General features: G+C 37.4%; 1 protein-coding gene across 1 annotated transcript in view; it reads right to left on the bottom strand.

Annotated features, from left to right (window-relative positions):
• The window catches only part of Wdr27 (WD repeat domain 27), a 187,757-nt gene that overhangs the window by 145,762 nt on the left and 19,020 nt on the right, over window positions 1–22,975 (bottom strand). The window contains 3 exon segments of the mRNA XM_087196013.1: window positions 10,563–10,684; window positions 12,315–12,490; window positions 12,492–12,594. Of these exon segments, the coding sequence (XP_087052139.1) occupies window positions 10,563–10,684; window positions 12,315–12,490; window positions 12,492–12,594 (401 nt within the window).

The following is a 22,975-nucleotide window of genomic DNA, read 5'->3' on the forward strand; positions in this document are numbered from 1 at the left end:
TGAGGAAGGAGACCCATGTACTGTATCACCCCAGTTGGAGACAGAGGAAGCCTTTAGGCTTCCTGAGCTAAACAAAGATTCTGAACTCTTAATTCATGCATCACCTTGTATACCAGAACATCCAGACAACCTTTGTCTAGGAGAAAATAAATCCATCTACCACAGAGGCGCACAGCTCTAGAGAAAGCTTATTGTGCAAATGGCCACACTGTTCAAGCCAAATGTTTCAGCAGGTATACTCACTGTGCCATCTAAACAGAATAGAAGGACTTGGATGCCAGGTATACAAGAACATCAACTATAACCTTTTGGTTCATAAGAAGTGCCACAAATTTGTCATAATTGAATGTGGGTCGCATTCTGTGCCACCAGAAACTATGATGCCAATGGATCAACCATCAATGGCTTCAGACCCTGCACAGACAGTAATTCCATATAATCCTTCAAATTATGAGAGTTTGGACCAAGTTGGTGAGGAGATGGAGGCAGTAAACACCAGAGAAGTGGCAAAGCTTCATCCAGTTTAGGTCTTCAGGATTTTGATTTGCTCCAGGTAACAGGGAGTGGAAGTTATGCGAAAGAGCTGTTGGTTCAATTTTTAAAAACAGAATATATTTATACAATGGAAGTTGTGAAAAAGGAGCTTGTTAATACTGATTGGGTACAGACAGAGAAGCATGTTTGGGAGAAGGCATCTAATCATCCTTTTCTTGTTGAACTTCACTCTTGCTTTCAGACAGAAAGCAGATTGTTTTTTGTTCTAGACTATGTAAATGGATTTGCATGCAGCAATAAAGAATATTTCCTGAAGAACATGCCAGGTTTTACTCTGCAGAAATCAATTTAGCATTCAATTATCTTCATGAGCGAGGGATACTTTATAGAAATTTGAAACTGGATAATTTATTAATGGACTCAAAAGAGAAGAGTATGGTTTCAGTGTTAACTGGTGGACTCCCAGAGTATTAATGTTTAAAATGATGGTCCGAAAGTCTCCATTTCATATTATTGAAAGCTCTGACAACCTTTATGAAAACTCAATAGATTATCTCTTGCAAGTTATTTTGGAAAGAAAAATTCACATTCTGTGTCCTACTTCTGTAAAAGCTCCAAGTGTCATGGAGAGTTTTCAAGAACAAGGACCCAAAATAATGATCAGGTTGTCATCCTCAAACAGGATTTGCTGATATTTAGGAGCATTCATTCTTTCAAAATGTTGATTGGGATATGATGGAGCAAAAGCAGGTGGTACTTCCATTCAAACTAAAACTTTCTGGGGAATTTGGTTTGGTCAACTTTGATCCTCAATTTACTAATGAACCTGTCTCCAGTTCATTCCAGATGATAATGACATTGTGAGGAACACTGGTCGAGATGAATTTGCAAATTTTGAGTGTATCAATTGTATTTTGATATATGAAGAAGAGCGTGCCTGATCCTCGTTTTTCAACTATGCATTCTGCTTATGTTGCCATTTAATGAATAGAAAAACTTGTTACCAGTCTGAATGGAATTAAACATTTCATAATTTTCTGGAAGCTAATTTTAATTTCTTTTTTGAAGTTACATTTAGATATAATATTTGATTCTTATAGCCTACAATAAATATAAAGAACACTGGTGTTTTTCTAGATAAAGTTGCTTTTGGTGATTTGACTTCAATAATGAAGAGGTATTCACTTGTTAAACAAATTTGTAAACACATTCTTTCATTTATTAAGTGGAGACAGAGTGTATAATATTTTTTCTTGTTATTTACTTTGTAGAAAAATAATTTGTCTTTTAAATAGAATGACTTAACTGTGCTTGTTTCTCTCCAAACCACATTATTTGTACTTTAGGCCCCAGTTTATATAGTCTTCAGGGAAATCCAAAGCATAATAACAATTTTGAATAAACCTCCAGAAAATACATATTATAGTTCTATCACCTTAAATAAGTTTTTTATTTAGTAGGGTAACACATGAAATAGACAGTAGAATTCATTTTAGGGGAAGAATTCCTCAGACTATTTCTATTGAAATTAATGGTTACTCCTACCCATGGAACCATGAGGTCCCAGGAGTGGCTTGGAGCCCCGCCTTCATCTGGTGCCCCTCTCCAGGGGTCAGCCAAGTGGCGTGAAGCTCCTTGGCTGTGCTGCGGTTCCTGTGCATGGCATGGTGAGGTCCCAGGAGCGGCTTGGAGCCCCACCTTCATCTGGTGCTCCACTTAGCTGCATGAGTACCTACAAGGCCCAATTCCAACCACCACCACCTCCCCCACCTCACCCCACCCCAACCCACCTTCGGGCTCTTCTGCTACCTGGTCCCACACTACAGAGGCACAGGGGATTATACCTCACATAGTTAAATGTGATAGATTAATAACCACCAAAAATTGTCATTTTCTAAACTGCAATTGATGCTATGGTATTGCTGATTGTAACATGTGGCCTAACATGTTGTGCTGATCTAATCAGCTTTCCTTCCTGGTACAAGGAAAATAAAATAGCCTCATACTCATTAGAGCCTCAACACCTAAACACAACCCATATCTGGAAGACACCTCTGAAAAACAATCATTCCACAAGGGTTTTAAACACAAGCAACAAAGATACCTGCATTAAGCAATTTTGAAATATCAACCCAGGAATTAAACCAAGGACAGTACCAAAAACAAAAATGAGAAGACATTTAAGCAAGGCACAAACGTACACTTCCATGCCACAAAAAGGAAAATCTGGGGGAAATGAGTTAGAAAAGTCAGATAATTAACCACCTGGACACCCTAAACTGATAGCACAGGAAGTAACAAAGCAGATACAGGAGGCTTTAGACAAATTCAAAGCAGAAATAATCTCTCAGATAAATACAGAGATGGTGAGTAGAGGGAAAGACATGATTAGAGGCTCTAGGGCAGAAACAGATAAGAAAATAGATGAGATCAGAAACACGCTGGAAGCCATGAACGCCCACCATAAGAAAGAAATGGAAAACATGATGGCCCAACATAAGAAATGGAATCCATGAAACAGATTCAAACAGATATTCAGGAGATTAAAAACTCCATTAAAAGCATGTAGATGAGACTAAGAGAATCTGAAGGCAGAATATCAGATATAGAAGACAGAATCATGGTTAAGGACCATGAAAACAGAGATTTCTTAATGATAGTAAGGGACCATGAGAAATCAGTCCAACAGCTGCTAGATGATGCAAAGAAAAATAATATAAGACTGATAGGAGTCCACGAAAAAACAGGAGAAAGTACAACACACATAAAAAAAACTGTTCACAGAAGTAATAGTAGAAAACTTCCCAGACAGAGGTGGAGAATTGGACACACAAATAAGTGAGGCATATAGAACTCCACCCAGCCACAATAAAAAAAAATCTACACCTAGACATATAATAGTCAAGATTCCAGAAACCCAACAGAAGAATAAAATTCTACAGGCAGTCAGAGAAAAGAAACAAATCACCTACAAAGGAAAGCCCATCAGAATCACAGCAGATTCCTCAACACAAATCCTCAACTCAAGGAGAGCCTGGAGAGAAGTATTTCAAGCCCTAAAAGAAAATAACTTCCAACCTAGACTGTTGTATCCTGCAAAATTATCTTTCAAAATTGATGGGGAAATTAGATACTTTCACGACAAAGAACACCTGAGAAATTTCATGAACACCAAACCAGCTCTACAAACAATTTTATGCAATATCCTAGAAAAATACAGTGAAGGTCACAACTCCATGAGGGCCAACAGAGAGAAGACACTACACAAGGTAAGGCACTAAAGGGAAAGGGGGAAAAAAAGAAAAGAGCCAACAACAATAAAACATTACGGCAAGAATGAGTCAATATCTCTCAATTATAACTATCAATGTTAATGGCCTCAATTCACCAATCAAAAGAAACAGAATGACAGGATGGATTAAGAAGCAAAACCCAGAAATATGCTGTATAAAAGAAACAAACCTAACTCAAAAGGAAATTCATACACTGAAAGGAAAAGGATGGAAAACAGTTCTCCACGTGATAGGAACCCAGAAAAAAAACAGGGGTAGCAATCTTCTTTGCAGACAAAGTAGATTTCAAACCAAAACTAACTAAGAGACAAAGATAGTCACTACATCCTTCTGAAGGGAGCAATTCAAGAGGAAGAGATGACGATCCTAAATATTTATGCACCAAATACGAATGCCCTCAACTATACAAAACAAAATTTTTTTTTTTTTTTGGAACCAGGGATAGAACTCAGGTCCTTGCATTTGCTACAAAACAAATATTAATGGACATGAAAAACTAAATAAAAAATAACATAATTGTAGTGAGGGACCTCAACACCCCTCTATCATAAATGGACAGATCACCTAGAAAAAAAATTAACAATGAAATTTAGAACTGAACCAAGCTAATGAACAAATAGACTTAATAGATGTTTATAGAGTGTTCCACCCCACAAAAGCAGAATACACATTCTTTTCAGCTGCATACGGGTCATTCTCCAAAATACATCACCTGCTAGCTCATAGGGCATATCTAAGTAAATGTAAAAGAACTGAAGTTACCCCTTGGATATTATCAGACCATAGTGCAATAAAATTGGAGATCAATAACATAAGAAACCAAAAAACCCCCACAAACACATGAAAATTGAATAACACTCTCCTGAACAACCAATGGGTGACAGAGGAAATGAAACAAGAAATTAGACAGTTTCTACAAATAAATGATAACACCAGTACAACATACAGGAATCTGTGGGACACAATGAAAGCAGTTCTAAGTGGGAAATTCATAGCAGTGAATGCCCATATTAGGGCAACAGAAAGAACTCAGTTAACCTAATGCAGAACCTCAAGCTCCTAGAAAAAGAAGAGCATGACGAACCCAAAGCTCATACAAGAAAGGAAATTATAAAGATCTGAGCAGAAATCAATGCAATGGAGACTAAGAGAAAGATACAAAAAAATCAATGAATTGAAGAGCTGGTTTTTTGAAAGAATAAATAAAATCGATAAACCTTTAGCCCACCTTATCAAAAAAAAGAAAGAAAAGGCTCAAATCCATGCTATTAAGAATGAAAATGGTGAAGCCACAACAGATCCAGCAGAAATTCAGAGGATCATCAATACCTACTTTGAGAACCTCTACTCTAATAAAATGGAAAATGCAGAAGAAATGGATAGATTCCTAGATATATACAAATTGCCAAAGTTAAATGAAGAAGATATAGAAATTCTAAAACACCCCAATTACAACACATGAAATTGAAAATGTAATAAAAAATTTACCAACAAAGAAAAGCCCAGGTCCTGCTGGCTTCACTGCTGAATTCTACAAGACATTTAAAGAAGAACTATCGCCATTACTCTTTAAACTCATCAAGGAAATTGAAAGGGAAGCAAGGCTTCCAAATTCATTCCTGGAAGCAAGTGTTACTTTGATTGCAAAACCAGGGAAAGACCCAACCCAAAAAGAGAACTACAGCCCAATCTCCCTAATGAACATAGATGCAAAAATCCTCAACAAGATACTGGCAAACAGAATACACAGTGTCATCAAGAAGATCATACACCCTGACCAAGTCAGATTTATCTCAGGGATGCAAGGATGGTTCAACATTTATAAATAAATAAATGTAATGCACGATATTAACAGAGTCAAGGACAAAAAACATATAATCATCTCAATAGATGCAGAAAAGGCATTTGACAAAATCCAGCACCCATTCATGATAAAAACCCTACAGAAAATTGGAATAGAAAGTCTTTATCTCAACCTGATTGAGGCTATCTATGAAAAACCAACAGCCAACATCATACTAAATGGTCAAAAACTGAAAACTTTCACGCTAAAATCAGGAACAAGACAAGGATGCCCACTATCACCACTCCTGTTCAATATAGTTCTGGAAACATTAGCCACAGCAATTAGAAAAGAGAAAGAAAGAAAAGGAATAAAGATAGGAAAGGAAGAAGTGAAACTGTCATTATTTGCTGATGATACGATACTTTACATAGAAGACCCAAAAAACTCGGTCAAAAGTCTTCCAGACCTAATTGACAGATTCAGTAGAGTAGCTGGATACAAGGTCAATGCTCAAAAAACAATAGCCTTCTTATACGCAAATAGCAGACCCATTGAGAGAGAAATTCGGGAAATAATTCCCTTTACAATAGCATCTAAAAAATGAAGTATCTAGGAATCAATCTAACAAAGGAAGCAAAAGACTTCTACACTGAAAACTACAGCACTCTGAAGGAGATCAAAGAGGATATAAGAAAATGGAAAGATACCCCTTGTTCCTGGGTAGGAAGAATCAATATAGTGAAAATGGCTATACTTCCAAACCTACTATATAGATTTAATGCAATACCGATTGAAATTCCAACAATATACTTCACAGAACTAGAGAAAACAATCCAAAAATTCATTTGGAAGCAGAAGAAACCTAGAATAGCAAAAGCAATTCTAGGCAACAGAGACATGGCTGGGGATATCACAATCCCCAACTTGAAACTATACTACAAAGCTACTGTGATAAAAACAGCATGGTGCTGGCAAAGAAACACACCCGAAGATCACTGGAATAGATTAGAAGATGCAGAAACAACTCCAGACACACTCAGCCACCTCATCTTTGACAAAGGAGCCAACCACCTTCATTGGAGGAAAGATAGCCTGTTCAATAAATGGTGTTGGAAAAATTGGATTTCAACCTGCCAAAGATTAAAACTAGACCCATACCTATCACTGTGCACTAAACTAAGATTGAAGTGGATTAAAGATATAAATATTAAGACAGAAACACTAAACTTGCTGGAAGATAAATTAGGTAGAACTCCCAATGGCATTGGCATAGGAAAAGACTTTCTGAACAAATCTTCAGTAGAACGGGAGCTAACACAAAGAATCAACAACTGGGATCTCATCTTATTAAAAAGCTTCTGCACTGCAAGAGAAACTACCAACCTACAATATGAGAAGGAATTTTTAGCAGCTGTACCTCAGACAAAGGTCTACTATCGAGAATATACAAAGAATTGAAAAAGTCAGACCCCCCAAATTCAAAGACCCAATTCAAAAATGGGCATCTGAAATGAACAGACATTTCTCAAAGAAGTAAAAACAGCAAATAAATATATGAAAAAATGTTCCACATCACTGGTCATTCAAGAGATGCAGATGAAAACAACACTGAGATTCCACCTCACCCCACAAAGAATGGCTGTTATCAAGAAATCAACAAATAACAAATGCTGGTGGAGGTGCGGAAAGAAAGGAACCCTTCTCCATTGTTGGTGGGACTCCAGACTGGTGCAACTACAGTGGAAATCAGTATGGAGATACCTCAATGAACTAGGACTAGAGTTCTCATTTGACCCAGCTATTCCCCTACTGGGTACCTTCTCCAAAGAATTAAAAGAATCACACCACAGGGATATATGTGCACCTATGTTTATAGCGGCACAGTTTGCAATAGCTAAGGATTGGAAACAGCCCAAGTGCCCATCAGCTGGAAACTGGATAAAGAAGATGTGGGGTTTTTTAATAAAACAGAGTACTACTCAGCCATAAAGAATGAGAAACTAGAGTCATTTATAGCTAAATGGATGCATATTGAAGCCAGACTCTTAAATGAAATAAATAGGACACACATGTGTAAATACCGAATAGTATCTCTAGTGAGAAACTGAAAGTGTGAATAAGGATGAAAAGGATTAAAATGAATAACTGATAATTTGAAATAGGAAAAGGTCCAAAGGGGTAGGGGTGGTGGAAGGGGAAAGGGAAGAAAGGAAAGGAAAAATTATGAGAAAGAAAAAAAAAATGGAAACAAAGTCTATGTAAATAGGGAAGGGTGCATAGATAATGGGGGAGAAAATAAGAACTAAAATACATCATGTTCCGGTACAAACACCCAATGATAAATGTAAATGTATTGTATACCTAAAATGTACCAATTAATATATATAAAAAAAAGAATTAGAAGTTCACACTTACAAAGGACCTGAGAACCTACTGGAGAGATAATAAAAAGGAATTTATTACATTAAAAAAAATTAAAAAAAAAATTAATGGTTAGCAATTTATTTAAATAATTGCCAGTATAGAATTCTTCTCTTTATTTTTGTACCATTTTTATGCAGTAGACTTCAAAAGTAACCATGATCATCTAAATATACTATAAAAGTACAATCCTAGTAAAATTTAATTTTAGTTTTAAATTTAGAATGAATTAAAATGTATAGGCATTTAATAAGTTATCTTTTTAGCTTTCTTTTGCATGCTCCATTTCATTAGAAATATAACCTTTCCAAAGCTTGTAGTCATATATTGTCTTTTCTTCAAATAACTAAGTTTGAAAGTAATAAGAATATCAAAGGAAAATGTTTATATACATTCACATGTTTATTTGAAAGGTATACATGTTTCCCTTAATGCCGGGAACTTGCTTTAAAACAAAAAACAATATTCACATCATAAACATATGCAATTCTCACATGTCAAAAGTATGTTTATGTTCATGATTTTTCTTTTAGGTATTGCTCTTTCCCATAGGGCATTTCAGAATATAGAATAATCACATTGGGAGTTTGTTTATAATATATATTAGTGGGCCCACATTAGAATTCTTTCAGGCCTTTGGATCTCATTTTGTTTGTTTGGTACTAGGGACTAAACTCAGGACCTTGCACTTGCAAGGCAGGTGCAGTGCCACTGAGCTAAATCCCCAGCCCTTGGATCTCATTTTGAGGAACAGTATAAACTACATTCATGGTAAAATGTTTTAAGATGGTATAAACAGCTGGTTACAAACTTATGAACATTTTGAACAAATTTTAAATGAGTGATTTCATTAGATGTCTTCCCATTCCCCCTCCCCCCAACAAAATCTTACACCTTGCATCTTTCTACCAATAATATACAAATGATGAGCATTTTTTTCTTAATTTTATTTTTTTATTTTATCCCATTCCCCCCAAGCCCCCTCCCCTCCCTATGTACAAAAGCTTTGTTTTCCCTTTTTCCCTTCTATTTTCACTTTTTTCTTGTTGCTTTCTTCCTTTCTCCCTTCCTCCTCCCTTCTTCCCCTTCCCATTTGAACACTTACTTTCCATTTTCCAACATCCATTATACATCTCAGTCCTTATTTCCACATTAAGTTTCTTACACCAGAGAAATAGTGCAATATTTAAACATATGTGTCTGACTTATTACACTTAAGAGTATGGTCTCAAGGTCCATCCATTTAGCTATAAATGTCTGAAGCTCATCCTTCTTTATGGCAGAGTAGCACTCCATTGTATAAAAAAACCACATCTTCTTTATCCATTTATCAGTTGGTGGGCATTTGGGCTGTTTCCAAGATTTAGCTATTGCAAATGGTGCTGCTATAAACATGGGTGTACATATACTGCTGTGGTATGATGTTTTTAATTCTTTTGGGAAGACACCAAGAAGAGGTATAGTTGGGTCAAAAGGAACCTCTAGTTTTAGTTCTTTGAGAAATGACTATTTTTCCATAGTGAGGTTTTCATCATTATTCAGGGTAATGTTTTGTTTTTAAATTTTTTAACTAATGAGATTTACTGTGTATATTTTATCCAGAATTGCATTACAAATGTTTTTAATTACATTCTATTTTTTGCAGTCATTAAGTGTTAGTTACGCCAGTTGTTTTTATAATATATAAAAATTCTCTCAAAATACATAAGGCATTGGACAGTTAGAATGGTTGGCATTTTGGTGTTCTAAGAAATAATTTATTTTGCGTAAGCCTGTGGTAATACTGTTTTATGTATATGCAGCCTGAATTAAATATCAAATATGCTTGTTCAGTGCCTGTACATTTACTTTATAAATTTGTTTTATTTTGATTTTTGTCATGTAGAATACTGCCTTGGTCATCATAATGTAATATGTACATATTAAAAACCTTTAAATAAAACATTTTATACACACCAAAAAAGAAAATAAATACTAATAATTTTGAAAATTTCACCATTTATGTATTTGTAATCACCAGGACATAATTTCTTTAACTGAAAATGAGTTTTCTATTATTGCCTTTCTTTTCCTTCCTTAGTTATTAAGATTTTTGCAATCTTTTTTCTCTCCTCTCCCATTCTATTTCCAAATAATCTTACATAACTTATCTAAAACAATTTTACTCTCCAAAATACACTTCCTTTGCATAATATACTCTTGTTCATTTTTATTATTACTACAAAAATTAATAATTTGAATTTCAAATCATTCAAGTATTTCAGCATTGTTTTGCTATTTGCAGACCATAATAAATATAAAGATACGTTAACTGCGTTTACATATATGTATACACTATATATATGTACACATATATCATCTGGGTCCACATATCATGTGTGAATGAATGTGTATAAGAAACTACTGAATCACTCAGCAATTTCTATTGCACTGAAGCAAACTCCTGGTTTATGTCCATTTCCCAACCTCAAGATCAAGGTAATTGTGGGGCCTCCAAGCTCACTTCCAGCTAGACAGTGCTCCAGACCACATGTCCAGAGTTCCTCATCAGATAGGGCATGCATTACCAGCAGCAGCATGATTTCCTTCCTGTGAACTGACCACACCCTCAGAGTCCAGTCCTGTGCAGCAGAGAGCAGCCACCTCCCATCATGGCTCCAGCAGATGCAATTCACAGCTCCATCGTGACCTAACCAGTGCAAGGAGAGAGGATCAAGGGTGTTATCTGCCTGCACGTTGCCAAGAAACACCTAAACTGCCTTTCTTCAAGGAGTAAATAACACATACGGTGGCGTTTCCTAGCTACAGCCACACCAATAGAACCATAGCCCCAAGATGATACTTCACTTAGAGGTTTAATCAACACAGCTCCTGAAGGAGATGTTTCCGAAAGCTCATATTTCTTAAAATATGAAGTTCAGAATCATGGGTGTATATGTGAGCATATGCTTTAAAAAGGAACATTAGAAAGTACAATATCAGAAAACAGTACAGAAGACTTTGAGGTAAGTTACGCATCTTTTAAAGAACCGCTTTTCTTTTATTATAATGGAGGAAAAGGGTTCCCAGAGCATTCTCACATACCAACTACCATCTGTAACATGCCTGTTTCAGGGGCTGGTTTCCTGGGCATGTACTCTGGCTGTGTGATGATACTGGGGTGCTGTGGTCTGAGGACCCCAATAGTTTCCACTTGCCTTTCAAGCTTTTCTGTCTAGCATTCCTCCTTCCATCTGCACCCACCCTGTATTGGGTTGGGGAATATATGGTCTTGGGCCTTACTCTGTCTTGTACTCATAGCCTCTCAGAAAGGCCTTGAGCCAAGGGAGACCAGCCTGATGCAGCATCCTCAGATGCATCCACCCGAGTGCTCTGAGGAGCAGGAGAGGCAAGAGCAGAAGGCAAAGATGGTGTTTGAAAGATCTACCCAGGACCAGTGTGTTGGAGGGACAGTAGCTGGCATGTGAAAGAGACATAGAATGGATCACATTCAGGCAGCCAATGACTCTACACTTGTTCGGCTATTCCAGCATAGCCCAGACCTAGGCACTGGGTAATGAAAACCTTAGAGAGCATGGAAATTTGCCACTGCAGAGCCCACTGCCTGAGAGTTACACATGATAATTTAAAGATCAGACTACACATATATCACCATATGACATCTTGTTAGGAAACCAGTGAAATATGAATGGACAAACCAGGGAAGATTAAAAAAAAAAAAGAACTAAAATCTACTGAGCAGAAGAATATCTGCTGTGACTTTGCTGCCCTCTGGTGATGACTGTGGCCTTATTAACAACCAGCAGGCCCAGTGGAAGGAAGCTGAAGGTCCCCATCTGGGCTGCTCAGCTAGCAGTGAAGGACAAGGCTTCCTGGGAGCCAGTATCTATGATAGCCTCACTGAGCATCAGCTATGTCTCTTCACCTGCCTATCCTCAGTCTGACCTCTATGGCAACTCCATGGCCAGCTGTGTGACTCACTGTCTCCCACACCACACTGGGATACTCATGCCCATATCCAGGAGGGAACCTAAAGTCACTCTCCCAGTTCTGACCTCTCAAACAGATGGTGACTCCTGGGCTAGCACAATCTCTAATCCTTGGTCTTCTGCCTTCACAGCATCTGCTGCCCACCCAGACTACAATGACTCCAGGAAAAAGCAGGCACAAGCCTGAGCATTACAGAAATTGAGGCGGGTTGCCCTCTTCCTGCCCTGATACCATAGGGTCGGGGCCCGCCTTTCCTTCAGCACATGCAGGGAGTCAGGGACTGACCTCCACTCCCAGCACGAGAGCAACAGAGCTGCCTATGGACTTACTAGAAGTGGGTACTCCTTCTCTTCTGAGCACAAGATGGCATGTTTCAGCCCCATGGTGTGTCACAGGCATGACCTGGAGAGCAGGAAGGGCCCTCTGGAGCATGCTCCACATCCAACTGAGTCGCCCATGTGAGACCACACCAGGCCCCTTTGCCTCCTCTCTCTTCTCAGATTTTTATTGTCATCAAATGTATTGTCCAAAGGTATATCTTCTTGCCAGAACTAAACATAAAGGCCTCCTGCTCCTGCTGTGATGACTGCTTCTGTGTAGTGTAAGGCCCTGATAAACAGAGAACAAAGAGGACCAGGAAACTTGGACAAGGGCCACTGGGACAATCAATGAAGTGTGAGTGATAAACACAGCACACAGAATGGAGCCCCCATGTGTGACCCACACACACAGAGAAGGGCTAGGGTGGCAAGGTTCAGATAGGAGGGACCTGAGGACAGGAAGCAGGGTGCTCTGGTTCAATGTCACCCTCTACAAAGATTTACTTGTTATCCTACTCCACAGTCTGCAGTGACATCTTAGTTGGGTTTCAGCTTCCAAAACGCCTGACCTGGAACAGCTACTATACCCCACCTAGCTGACAGAGAGCCTCAGAGCTCTCCATGGCACCTGTCACAAACCCACTCCTGGGAAAGGACCTGTCGCTGCTAATACAAGGTAAGCCTGGAGAGGGTCGGCAGCCCCAAGGAGAAACAATACATTGAGCTGGCAGCACTGGCCCTGTGAAAGCCCATGGCTATTGTAAACTGCAAAAATAGAATGAGGCTTTACTTTGAGAGTGACTCCTTCCACATGGTAGGCTAGACTTGGAGAAGAAACTCAGTGAAAAGCCCACCATATTTGAAAGTGTTTAATCAGGGGACATTGGGGAAGGCATTGATTTTCTAAGATGGGGCTAATCCAGAAATCAGAAGCCACAGAATAACTGCACTTCAGGGTTTCCAGGGTCACCCTACCAATGACTGCATGGGAGGTGGCCACAAGAGACAGTCATGGAGAAGAGTCAGAGCTAGTTATAGATGACCTAAGAAGTTTAAGGTCAGGTCTGAAAGTATATGGGGATCCCACCCTTGGCAGTGAGAAGCCAGGCTGGTTGCATATGGTTTTCAGAGGGTACTGGGTCTAAAAGTGCTGAATCCAGCAGACTGCTTGACCACCCTGCCCCACTGCCTGCATCCAGCACAAAGGTCAATAGTCTGCTTCCCTCATCTGCTAACACAAACAGAGATACTCCTTGGCTAGGGCGCTTGCCACAGCCTGGAGTATACAGACACAGGGAAGCTCTGAAGCAGGGGATAGCACCTCACAAACCCACAGGCCATAAAGCTAGGTGGAGAAAGCAGTGATTTTGGTTGTTGTTCTTTGTTATTTCTTTCTTCTTTTTCTTGTTTCCTCTTTTAAATTATGTTATTTTTATCTAATATTGATTTTCTTTTGCATAATTAGATCCTTTATCTCACTTTTCTTGCCTCCTTCTCATCCTCCTTTTCTTTATTTTCATATTTTACATCTTTGATTTCCAGCTTCACTATCCCCTCCATTTTTATCAGCATTAATATTATGCATTATTCACTTTTAGAAACTTAGGTGACTCTATGGTTGAATTCTTTTCTATTGTTAATGGCGGTAGAGTTGCTGCAGATATTTACTGCTTGTCAATATTTGGTCCGTTTTCTGTCTATATTATTATTGCAGACTTCTATTACTAAGGGTGGTACAGTGATAGCTTTTATTGGTTCCTATGGTATATCAATATCCAGTTTGTCTTTGACTTTTATTGTTGCTGATTTCTTTGCTATTGCCAGTGATTGCACAGATGGTGCTATTAATTGGCTGTTTTGTATGCTAACATTTGGTTTGTCTTTGTGTCACCAACATTACTGCAGTTATTTTCCATAGAACTGGGTATGGGGAGAATTACATTGCATCTTCCCCGCCTCAAATTAATGAAGGTGGATGGATCTTGGGACAGAAGTAAAGACCTAAAGTTAGCCATACCTAAAGCACATCACTGGAAAGCAAATACTAATTAAGAATATCTCCACTATACTTGATCTTCAACCCTCAGCACAAATAAAGCAATAGAAAAATGAGAGAACACTGCAATCAAATCCTTCAAAAAACCCTGAACTCTCCCAAAGCTGACCTATGAGGCACTGATGGAGAGGAAATCAGAAGCCAAACAGCCAACAATATGAAGTGACAAAAGAGGAAACAACAACAACAAAATAAACAGATCAATATGGTGCTCAGTGAGCTCAAAGATGATATAACTAAATGGTCAGTGAGCTTAAAGAAAACACTAATAAAAAGCTAGCTGATCTACACAAAATGATATACAATATGAACTACCAGTTTAGCAAAGAATTAGAGTCCACAAAAAGTTATCAAACAGAAATCTAGGACACAAAAAGTTCTATTGAGCCTATTTAATAAATGGTGTTGGAAAAACTGGATTTCAACCAGCCAAAGATTAAAACTTGACCCATGCCTATCACCATGCACTAAATTAAAATCAAAGTGGATTAAAGATTTAAATATTAGGACAGAAACACTAAATTTGCTGAAAGATAAGTTAGGTAGAACTCTTGAAGATATTGGTACAGGAAAAGACTTTATGAACAAAACCTCAGTAGCATGGGAACTTGCACAAAGAATCAACAACTGGGATCTTACCTTATTAAAAAGCCTCTGCACTGCCAGAGAAACCACTAACAGAGCTGAGACAACCTACAATGTAGGAAAAAATTTTCAGCAACTGTATCTTGGACAAAGGACTACTATCTAGAATACATAAAGAACTGAAAAAAATCAGACCCTCCAAATTCAAAGACCCAATTCAAAAATGGGCATCTGAAATGAATAGACATTTCTCAGACAAAGAAGTAAAGGCAGCATATAAATATATGAAAAAATGCTCAACATCACTGGTTATTCGAGAGATGCAGATGAAAACAACACTAAGATTCCACCTCACCCCAGAAAGAATGGCTGCTATTAAGAAATCATCTAATAACAAATGCAGGCAGGGGTGTGAGGAGAAAGGAACCCTTCTCCATTGTTGGTGGGAGTGCAGACTGGTGCAACCACTGTGAAAATCCGTATGGAGATACCTCAAAGAACTAGGCTTAGAGGTCCCATTCGACCCAGCTATTCCCCTACTGGGTATCTTCACAAAAGAATTTAAAAAAATCTTACCACAGCAATATATGTGTGCCCATGTTTATAGCTGCACAGTTCATAATAGCGAAAGCTTGGAAACAGCCCAAGTGCCCATCAACTGGAAACTGGATAAAAAAGATGTGGTTTTTTTATAAAATGGAGTATTACTCAGCCATAAAGAATGAGAAACTAGAGACATTTATAGCTAAATGGATGCATATTGAGGCCATCCTCTTAAGTGAAATAAATAGGACACACGTGTAAATACCAAATAGTTTCTCTAGTGTGAGAAACTGAAAGTGTAATTAATGACACACATGGATGAAATGGCCTAATAACATATTTCTCGGATTGTGTTTCCATCGCTTGTCATATGCCTGTATCAAAATTTAAATTAGGGAGAAGATTGGCTTATGTGGAGTCTGCTAACTGGAGGTTTTTTTCCAGATCATTATTTGTTAAATGTTGGTTTTGGGGATCTTTCTGAAACAAATCATATCCTCTGGTGTCTTGTTGGTGCTTGAGATGCTTTTTTAAGTTATACGGAAAAATGTTTAAGTGCTTTCAGTCTTGTTTTGGTTGAGTTCTACTGTATTTGAATATTATGGTAGTTTTATTCCCTTTGCATTGTTCTTCTTTGAATGGTTTTAATTTTTTGTATGTGTGTATGTTTGATAATAAAGTTATTTTTTTAAAAAAGTTTTATTGAAAGTATGGGCAGCAGAAGTGACCAACGTGAAGAGAAAGTGTCACAACTAGAAGATAATGCTGATGCAAGTGACCATATATACAGAAATACCTTAGAAACAACAAGAGATCATAAAAAATGGATCCAAGAGCTGCTGGATGATTCAAAGAAGATTAACCTAAGATTAATTAGAATTAGTGAAAAATCAGAAGATAGCATGAATGTCATGAAAACTCTGTTTACAGAAATCAGAAGAAAACATTCCAAGTATGGGAAAAGAATTTAATATACAGATCAGCAAAGCATATAAAACCCCAAATAGCCAAAATCATAAAAGAACTTCTTCACAACACATTAGAGTTAAAATCCTAGAAGTCCAACACAGATCAGAATCACAAAAGCTGTTAGCTAAAAACAATAAATAGCCAACAAAGGCAAATACATTTGAATTATAGCAGACTTCTCAACACAAACCATAAAGGCCAGAAGAGCTTGCAATGCAGTGTTTCAAGCCCTACAAGAAAAAGAAATCCAGTCTCTGAATGAGATGAGAAAAATATTAATGCAATTATAGCAAGGGTCCTAAATACCCCACCATAACAAACAGATGGATCAACTAGACAAAAAAAAGTCAACAAAGAAATATCAAAGCTGAACTACACCTTCAAAGAAATGGACTTAATAGATATCTACAGTGTTCAACAACAGAAGAGACATTCTTTACAGCAGAATACAAAACTTTCTACAAAATAGAAAACATACTAGCCCATACCGCAAGCTTAAAAAATACAGAAGAATCAAAATTATCCTATGCAGTGAAGAGATCACAGTGCAATGAAACTATTAATAGAAAAAGGAATCATAAAAATTATGCAAACACATAGAGATTAAACAATATACTCCTGAATAATTAATGAGTCTCTAAAGAAATCAAGGAAGAAATAACACAGTTCCTAGAATCAAACACTTAAGCCAGTACAATATCTCAGAACCTATGAGACATAATGAAAGCAGTCCTTACATGGAAGTTTATCACTGTAAATGCTTACATGAGAAAAACAAAGAGAGCCTAACTAAATAATCTAATGATGTACCCCAAAGTTCAAGAAAATCAAGAATAATACAAATCCAAGCTAGTACAAGAAATTATAAAGATCAGAGCAGAAATGAATGAAATGGAGACTAAAAAAATGCAAAGAATCAATGAATCAAAGAGCTGGTTCTTAAATAGAATAAACAAAATAAACAAATCCTTAGCCAATCTCACCAAAAGAAAGAAAGAAAAGCCAGTATCAATGCAACTAGAAATGTACAAGGCAAAATCACGATGGACACTGTCAAAATCCAGATGCTTATTCATAATTACCTCAAAAACCTGTACTTTGATAAATAGAAGAGTCTAGAAGAAATGGATACATTGCTAGATATGAGAATTACCAAAACTGAAGCAAGATTTTTAAATCCTCAATAATCCAATAACAAGCCATGAAATTGAGGTGGTAATTTTTAAAAAACCTACCAATTTCTGCTTCGCAAGCACAAGGACCCGAGTTCGATCCCCAGTACAAAAAAAAAAAAACAAAAAACAACAACAAAAAAAAAACCTACCAATTTAAAAAAGTCCAGGACCAGATGTATTCACCACTGAATTCTACAAGAACTTCAGGGAGGATCTAATGCCAATACTCCTTAAACTCTTTAATGAAATTGAAATAGAAGGAATATTGACATTACCTTGTATTACCTTGATTCCCTAACTACAAAAGGACTCAACAACAACAAAAAAGGAAAGCTACAGCATCCAACATGAAAGTGAGTCAGCGTCCCCTTCATGTTAGGACAGCCATCCTGGTGGTAATGACACAATTCCTTCCGTTTTCTCCCAGTGAAAACCTATCAGACTATCCACAGCCTGCTGTATCTAATGGGTGGATACAGCAGTAACAGCTGACACTCGGTGAGTAAATGTATTGTTCCAATTCCTCATTTTTCAACTATCTTTCTTACTTGCAGAACAAAAATTTAAAATACATAAAAAAAGAAAACTACAGGCTAATCTCTTTAATGAATATAGATGCAAAAATTCTAAACAATATACTGGCGAACACAATGCAACATATCATCCAAAAAAATCATATATCATGACCAAGTGCACTTCATCCCAAACTTGCAAGGATGGTTCAATATATGCAAATCAATGAATGTAATACATCACACAAACAGAAGCAAGAACAAAATCAATGACCATCTCAAAAAATGTAGAAAAGGCCTTTGACAAAATCCAACATCTATTTATGATAGTAAAATCCTAAAGAAAATAGGTATAGAAGGACTTTACCTCAAACTGATAAAAACTGTTTATGACAAACCTGCCAATATCAAATTAAATGGGAAGAAGCTGAAAGCTTTGGCTCTAAAATCTGGCACAACACAAGGATGACCACCATTATCACTCCTGTTCAATTCAGTACTGGAAACTTTAACCTAAATAATCAGGCAAGAGAAAGAAATGAAAAAAATGAAACAAGGCCAGGGATTTAGCTCAGTGATGCTGCCGCCTGCCCCACAAGTGCAAGGACCCAAGTTCAATCCCCGGTATCCAAAAATAAAAGAAAGAAATATATATAAGAAAGGAAGAAGTCAAACTGTCTTTACCCACAGATGATCCCTTACATAGAAAACCAAAAAAAGTCCACCAAAAGATTCTTAAAATTAATAAACAAATTCAGTAAAAAAAACCAGGATAAAAAAATCAGCACACAAAAAATCAGCAGCATTTCTGTACACCAACAATGACCCCACTGAGAAAGAAATTAGAAAAATATCATTTACAATAGCTTCAAGAAAAACTAAATACTCAAGGATTTTTTTAAAATAATAAAAATACATTGAAAAAGACTGATCACAATTGATATCAGTGATCAGAATTTATAATACAGGGAAAAATTAACCTAATCAAAAGACCTCTGTAATAAACACTACAGAATTATGAAAAAAAGGTCAAAGAAAACATCAGAAAATGGAAACATATCCCCTGCTCCTGGATAGGCAGCATAAATTTTGTCAAAATGGGCATACTTCTAAAACTTACATATGGTCCCAGTTCCTGCCCATGCCACAGTGAGGTCCCAGGAGCGGCTTGGAGCCCCGCCCCCATCCAGCGCTCAGCTCCGCAGGTCAGCCAAGCAGCATGAAGCTACTCTGCTGCCTCCCGGTCCCTGGCCACGCCACAGTGAGGTCCCAGGCACAGCTTGGAGCCCCGCCCCAATCCAGTGCTCCACTTAGCCGCGCAGGTGCCTGCAAGGCCCATTTCCAATCCCCCCCACACACACACACCCTCCAGCTCTTCTGCTACCTGGTCCCACACTACAGAGGCATAGGGGATTATACTTCACATACTTAAATGTCATAGATTAATAACTACCACAAATTGTCATTTTCTAAGCTGTGCTTGATGCTATGGTATTGCTGATTGTATCATTTGGTCTAACATGTTGTGATTGATCTAATCAGATTTCCTTCCTGGTATAAGGAAAATAAAGTAGCCTCAGAGTCATTAGAGCAAACTAGCACCAAACTAGCACTCCAAACAATGTTATTCAATAATCTAGAAAAAGACAATGAAGGTCACAACTCCATGAGGGCCAACAGAGAGAAGACACCACGCAAGATGAGACACTAAAGGGAAAGGGGGAAAAATAAGAAATAAAAGAGCCAAGAAAAATAAAATATCATGGCAAGGATGAGTCAATATCTCTCAATTATAACTATCAATGTTGATGGCCTCAATTCACCAATCAAAAGAAACAAACTGACAGAATGGATTAAGAAGCAAAACCCAGCAATATGCTGTATACAAGAAACACACCTAACTCAAAAGGAAATTCATACACTGAAAGTAAAAGGATGGAAAACAGTTCTCCACGCGACAGGAACCCAGAAAAAAAGCAGGGGTAGCAATAGTATTTGCAGACAAAGTAGATTTCAAACCAAAACTAATTAAGAGAGACAAAGATGGTCACTACATCCTTGTGAAGGGAACAATTCAAGAGGAAGAGATGACAATCCTAAATATATATGCATCAAATATGAATGCCCCTAACTATACAAAACAAATATTAATGGACATGAAAAACCAAATAAGCACTAAAACAATTGTAGTGGGGGATCTCAACACCCCTCTATCATAAATGGACAGATCACCTAGAAAAAAAATTGACAATGAAATTTAGAACTGAACCAAGCTATTGAACAAATGGACTTAATAGATGTTTATAGAGTGTTCCACCCCACAAAAGCAGAATACACATTCTTTTCAGCTGCATACAGGTCATTCTCCAAAATACATCACATGCTAGCTCATAGGGCATATCTAAGTAAATGTAAAAGAACTGAAGTTACCCCTGGATATTATCAGACCATAGTGCAATAAAATTGGAGATCAATAACATAAGAAACCAAAAAACCCCCACAAACACATGAAAATTGAATAACACTCTCCTGAACAACCAATGGGTGACAGAGGAAATGAAACAAGAAATTAGACAGTTTCTACAAGTAAATGATAATACCAGTACAACATACAGGAATCTGTGGGACACAATGAAAGCAGTTCTACGTGGGAAATTCATAGCAGTGAATGCCCATATTAGGACAACAGAGAGAACTCAGTTAAATAACCTAATGCAGAACCTCAAGCTCCTAGAAAAAGAAGAGCATGACGAACCCAAAGCTCATACAAGAAAGGAAATTATAAAGATCTGAGCAGAAATCAATGCAATGGAGACTAAGAGAACGATACAAAAAAAATCAGTGAATCGAAGAGCTGGTTTTTTGAAAGAATAAATAAAATCGATAAACCTTTAGCCCACCTTATCAAAAAAAAGAAAGAAAAGGCTCAAATCCATGCTATTAAGAATGAAAATGGTGAAGCCACAACAGATCCAGCAGAAATTCAGAGGATCATCAATACCTACTTTGAGAACCTCTACTCTAATAAAATGGAAAATGCAGAAGAAATGGACAGATTTCTAGATATATACAAATTGCCAAAGTTAAATGAAGAAGATATAGAAATTCTAAAACACCCCAATTACAATGCCTGAAATTGAAAATGTAATAAAAAATTTACCAACAAAGAAAAGCCCAGGTCCTGCTGGCTTCACTGCTGAATTCTACAAGACATTTAAAGAAGAACTATCGCCATTACTCTTTAAACTCATCAAGGAAATTGAAAGGGAAGCAAGGCTTCCAAATTCATTCCTGGAAGCAAGTGTTACTTTGATTGCAAAACCAGGGAAAGACCCAACCCAAAAAGAGAACTACAGCCCAATCTCCCTAATGAACATAGATGCAAAAATCCTCAACAAGATACTGGCAAACAGAATACACAGTGTCATCAAGAAGATCATACACCCTGACCAAGTCAGATTTATCTCAGGGATGCAAGGATGGTTCAACATTTATAAGTAAATAAATGTAATGCACGATATTAACAGAGTCAAGGACAAAAAACATATAATCATCTCAATAGATGCAGAAAAGGCATTTGACAAAATCCAGCACCCATTCATGATAAAAACCCTACAGAAAATTGGAATAGAAAGTCTTTATCTCAACCTGATTGAGGCTATCTATGAAAAACCAACAGCCAACACCATACTAAATGGTCAAAAACTGAAAACTTTCACGCTAAAATCAGGAACAAGACAAGGATGCCCACTATCACCACTCCTGTTCAATATAGTTCTGGAAACATTAGCCACAGCAATTAGGAAAGAAAAGGAATAAAGATAGGAAAGGAAGAAGTGAAACTGTCATTATTTGCTGATGATATGATACTTTACATAGAAGACCCAAAAAACTCGGTCAAAAGCCTTCCAGACCTAATTGACAGATTCAGTAGAGTAGCTGGATACAAGGTCAATGCTCAAAAAACAATAGCCTTCTTATACGCAAATAGCAGACCCATTGAGAGAGAAATTCGGGAAATAATTCCCTTTACAATAGCATCTAAAAAATGAAGTATCTAGGAATCAATCTAACAAAGGAAGCAAAAGACTTCTACACTGAAAACTACAGCACTCTGAAGGAGATCAAAGAGGATATAAGAAAATGGAAAGATACCCCTTGTTCCTGGGTAGGAAGAATCAATATAGTGAAAATGGCTATACTTCCAAACCTACTATATAGATTTAATGCAATACCGATTGAAATTCCAACAATATACTTCACAGAACTAGAGAAAACAATCCAAAAATTCATTTGGAAGCAGAAGAAACCTAGAATAGCAAAAGCAATTCTAGGCAACAGAGACATGGCTGGGGGTATCACAATCCCCAACTTGAAACCACACTACAAAGCTACTGTGATAAAAACAGCATGGTGCTGGCAAAGAAACACACCCGAAGATCACTGGAATAGATTAGAAGATGCAGAAACAACTCCAGACACACTTAGCCACCTCATCTTTGACAAAGGGGCCAACCGCCCTCATTGGAGGAAAGATAGCCTGTTCAATAAATGGTGTTGGAAAAATTGGATTTCAACCTGCCAAAGATTAAAACTAGACCCATACCTATCACCGTGTACTAAACTAAGATCGAAGTGGGTTAAAGACCTAAATATCAAGACAGAAACACTAAACTTGCTGGAAGACAAGTTAGGTATAACTCTCAATGACATTGGCATAGGAAAGGACTTTATGAACAAATCTTCAGTAGAACGGGAGCTAACACAAAGAATCAACAACTGGGATCTCATCTTATTAAAAAGCTTCTGCACTGCAAGAGAAACTACCAA

The sequence above is a fragment of the Heterocephalus glaber genome, unplaced genomic scaffold (genome assembly GCF_053883595.1).
Source record: "Heterocephalus glaber isolate CG9 unplaced genomic scaffold, H.glaber_assembly_v1.0 deba00001610, whole genome shotgun sequence".
NCBI classification, from domain to species: domain Eukaryota; kingdom Metazoa; phylum Chordata; class Mammalia; order Rodentia; family Bathyergidae; genus Heterocephalus; species Heterocephalus glaber.